Source organism: Protobothrops mucrosquamatus, unplaced genomic scaffold, assembly GCF_001527695.2.
Source record: "Protobothrops mucrosquamatus isolate PMUCROS unplaced genomic scaffold, P.Mucros_1.0 scaffold6545, whole genome shotgun sequence".
NCBI lineage: Eukaryota > Metazoa > Chordata > Lepidosauria > Squamata > Viperidae > Protobothrops > Protobothrops mucrosquamatus.
The window spans coordinates 17,020-20,953 of record NW_015392368.1 but is presented as its reverse complement, the minus strand read 5'-3'; the positions used below and the strand labels follow the sequence as shown (position 1 = coordinate 20,953).

At 38.7% G+C, this 3,934-nt stretch overlaps 1 protein-coding gene across 1 annotated transcript in view; it reads right to left on the bottom strand.

Annotated features, from left to right (window-relative positions):
* Positions 1-326: 326 nt before the first annotated feature.
* LOC107300273 (cytochrome P450 2K6) overlaps positions 327-3,934 on the bottom strand; it is a gene marked incomplete at its 3' end in the record, with an annotated part of 20,262 nt that continues 16,654 nt past the window's right edge. Inside the window, exons 4-5 of the mRNA XM_015829611.1 lie at positions 2,577-2,737; positions 327-519 (exon numbers count right to left, since the gene is read on the bottom strand). Of these exons, the coding sequence (XP_015685097.1) occupies positions 327-519; positions 2,577-2,737 (354 nt within the window). The remainder of the gene's footprint in view (positions 520-2,576; positions 2,738-3,934) is intronic.

Here is a 3,934-nt window from a genome sequence, read left to right as displayed (position 1 = left end):
TTGCACACACATTAGAAAAACTCTAATATCAAACAATTATACATACAAAGAAACCATTGGCACAAAGTGATCACCCATTCCCACCACCCCTTGGAGCCATTCCTCCAGAAAATGATTAATATTTATGGAGTTTTTAATGGAGAAAAAAAATCAATCTGTAGTGTAGTTCTAAGCAGCTGCAGATTCTGAAAAAAAGTAATGCACAGGGAATGACTAAAAAATGTGTTTCCTTCTATATTTCTGAAACAAGGACCTTAACCAACCAGCAGATAATTTCTATGGAGGCAAATTTTTAAAATATGTAAAAAAAATGTAATTACACACACGTATAAAATAATTCATTACTTCTCTTTGCCGAACAAGAAATGATTCAATCAAATTGCTCTGGTCATTTTCATCAAGATCTTGTAAATATTGTTTGAGGATGGTCTGTATGAAATCATGAAGTTTATTCTGATTCTTTATCATTGATTTAGGAGTAGCCAAAAGGAACCCCAACATGGGAAACAAATTATATAGCTGAAAGAAAGATAAAAGAAAACATATATTATGGAAGTTGAATACCTTGAATTTCTCACATGGACATCTCAAACATGTTTATGTTCCCCAAGTCTACAAAACAAAACAAAACCCTACAATAATGAGTAAGATCACATGACTGAATGAGCTTTGAATAGTCAATATTGCTAATTAACTAAGCCCCAAATCCCATGGACTGAACCTCCACATAGGTTTTGGGAGAGAGAGTGCTTATTTTCTACCATACTATTGAATGAGTTCCCATGGGAACATTGTGTTAATTCCCAAACAAGTGGTGTGAATCATCAATGAAAAAAACTCAATGCAAGTCCTTGTCAAGGCAGCAGTTTAGTACATGTATAGAATACTGTATAAAGAAAAGGAAAGATGGAAAGATATTTTCAATGAAGACTCCCACTTTTCCAGTTTGAGTGTGTTCACAAGTCTTTGCAAAGAAGGGAGAGGAAATGATGAAGCACACATCATGAGGTCATGATGTTAAAAAGTGGTTTCCATACTTTCATGAAATGTTTGCATGCAACTACATAAAGGTAGGATTTGAATCCTGATGTCATCATCTTCATGTTGTTTTTGGATGTAATCTTGCTATAGATGCTCAGGAGAAGCAACATGCTTTGCTTCTCAATAAAACTTGAGAATCAACCAACTAATCAACCAACCAACCAATCAATCAGAATATAGCTGGAAGGGACTTTGTAGGTCTTCTAGTCCAACCCCTGCTCAAACAGGAGACCCTATACCAGTGATGGTGAACCTTTTAGAGACCGAGTGCCCAAACTGCAACCCAAAATTCACTTATGTATCATCGGGTGCCAGGTGGGTGTGGCCCATTGGGTGGGTGTGGCCCATTGGGTGGGTGTGGCCAATTGGGTAGACATGGCCCATTGGGTGGGCGTGGCTGTAGTGGAAATGGCAGACAGGGTGGGACTAAAAAGTTCAATCAATCAATTCCATCTTTGCGAGATTTTTTTTTCCCGTGAGAAGTTGAAATTGATTGATTGATTGAACCTTTTTTTTTTTTGCACACGGCGATGGAGGCCTAAACCAAAAAGGATTTACAAAACCCAGCTGAAGGCCTAGGACTAGGGCGATGGCACACATGCCCACAGAGAGGGCTCTGTGTGCCACATGTGGCACGTGCCATAGGTTCGCCACCACGGCCCTATACCATTTCAGACAAGTGACTGTTCCGTCTTTTCTTAAAAACCTCCAGTGATGAAGCATCCACAACTTCTGAAGGCAGCTGTTCCACTGGTTAATTGTTCTCACTATTAGGAAGTTTTTTCTTAATTCCAGGTTGCTTCTCTCCTTGATTAGTTTCCACCCATTGTTTCTTCTCTTGCCTTCTGTTGCTTTGGAAAATAAATTGACTGTCTTATCTTTGTGGCAGGCCCTCAAATACTGGAATACTGCTATCATGTCTCCCCCCCCCCAAGTCCTTCTTTTCTGTAGACTAGCCATACCCAATTTCTGCAACCGTTCTTCGTATGTTTTAGTCTCCAGGCCATTAAATATTTTAGTTGCTCTTCTCTGCACTTTTTTGAAAGTCTCAAGATCTTTTTTGTAATATGGCGACCAAAACTGGATGCAGTATTTCAGGTGTGGTCTTAGTAAGGTTTTATGAACTGGTACTAATACTTTATGTGATTTTGATTCTATGCCTTTGTTTATGGAACCAAGGATTGTATTAGCTTTTTTGGCTGCTGCCATACACTGCTGACTCATATTTAAGTGATTTTCCACTCGGACTCCAATGGTCCCTCTCACAGTTACTGTTTTTGAGCCAGGTTTTGCCTAATCTTGTACTTGTACCTTTAGTTTAAGTGTAAAACCTTACTTTTCTCCATATTAAATTGTTGATAGGACCCATTGTTCAAGTCTATCAAGATCTTTTTGGATCCTAAGCTTGCTTCTGGGGTATTGGCTATTCCTGCCAGCTTAGTGTAATCTGCATATTTGATGTGTTCCCCTTCCAGTCCCTCATCTAAGTCATTGTGCTGCCTGTTTTTTGTGACAGTTTTTAAAAATTAGTTTACCAACATAGCAGGGCTTCCTGAAAGCTGAATATTTTCACTGTTTGCCTTCAGTAGTTGTAGAAATTTGGCATCTTCATATTCATAGCGTTTCCCGAGTAGGATAGAAATGATGATGTTGGAAACAGCAGCAGTCAGAATTGTTGTGATGTCAAAGGGTTTTCCTGAGCAACAAACAATAGATCAAAAGAGAACTGTAAATGAAACCAGGATTAAATCTGCTTTTCACTTCATTAATACTCAAAATCAGCTTAGATAAAGGGAGCATTTATCATAAAAGGCCATAGCTAGAGCTGTTGACATTGGAAGTGTTTAGATTAAAAAAATATGCGAAAGTATTTAAAAGGTAGCTCATTATCCTAGAGGAAAAATTGCAGTATCTGACCACACATTAGTGATGATTTCTTGGAACTCCTTGAGGATAAGACAGGCTTAAGATACAGAAGACAGGCTTAAGATACAGAAGGATCTCGACAGATTTGAACACTGGGCACTATCTAACAAAATGAAATTCAATGGTGAAAAAAGCAGGGTTCTACATTTAGGCAAGAAAAACAAAATGCACAGGTATAGTATAGGGGGTACCTTGCTCAATAGCAATAACTGTGAGAGGGACCTCGGAGTCCTAGTGGACAATCACCTAAATATGAGCCAGCAGTGTGCTGCAGCTGCCAAAAAGGCCAACACAGTGCTAGGCTGCTTTAACATAGGGATAGAATCAAGATCACGTGAAGTGTTAATACTACTTTACAATGCCTTGGTAAGGCCACACTTGGAATACTGCATCCAGTTTTGGTCACCGCGATGCAAAAAAGATGTTGAGACTCTAGAAAGAGTACAGAGAAGAGCAACAAAGATGATTAGGGGACTGGAAACTAAAGCATATAAGGAACAGCTGCTGGAATTGGGTATGTCTAGTTTAATGAAGAGAAGGACAAGGGGGGACATGATAGCAGTGTTCCAATATCTTAGGGGCTGCCACAAAGAAGAGGGAGTCAAGCTATTTTCCAAGGCGCCTGAAGGCAGGACAAGAAGCAACGGGTGGAAACTAAGCAAGGAGAGAAGCAACCTAGAACTAAAGAGAAACTTCCTGACAGTTAGAAGCAGTGAATGCTCTAGAAGCAGTGAATGCTCCAACACTGGAAGTTTTTAAGAAGAGACTGGACAGCCATTTGTCTGAAATGGTATAGGGTTTCCTGCCTAAGCAGGGGGTTGGACTAGAAGACCTCCAAGGTCCCTTCCAACTTTACTACTACTACTACTACTACTACTACTACTACTATTATTATTATTATTATTATTATTATTATTATTATTATTATTATTATTATTATTATTATTATTATTATTATTATTATTAT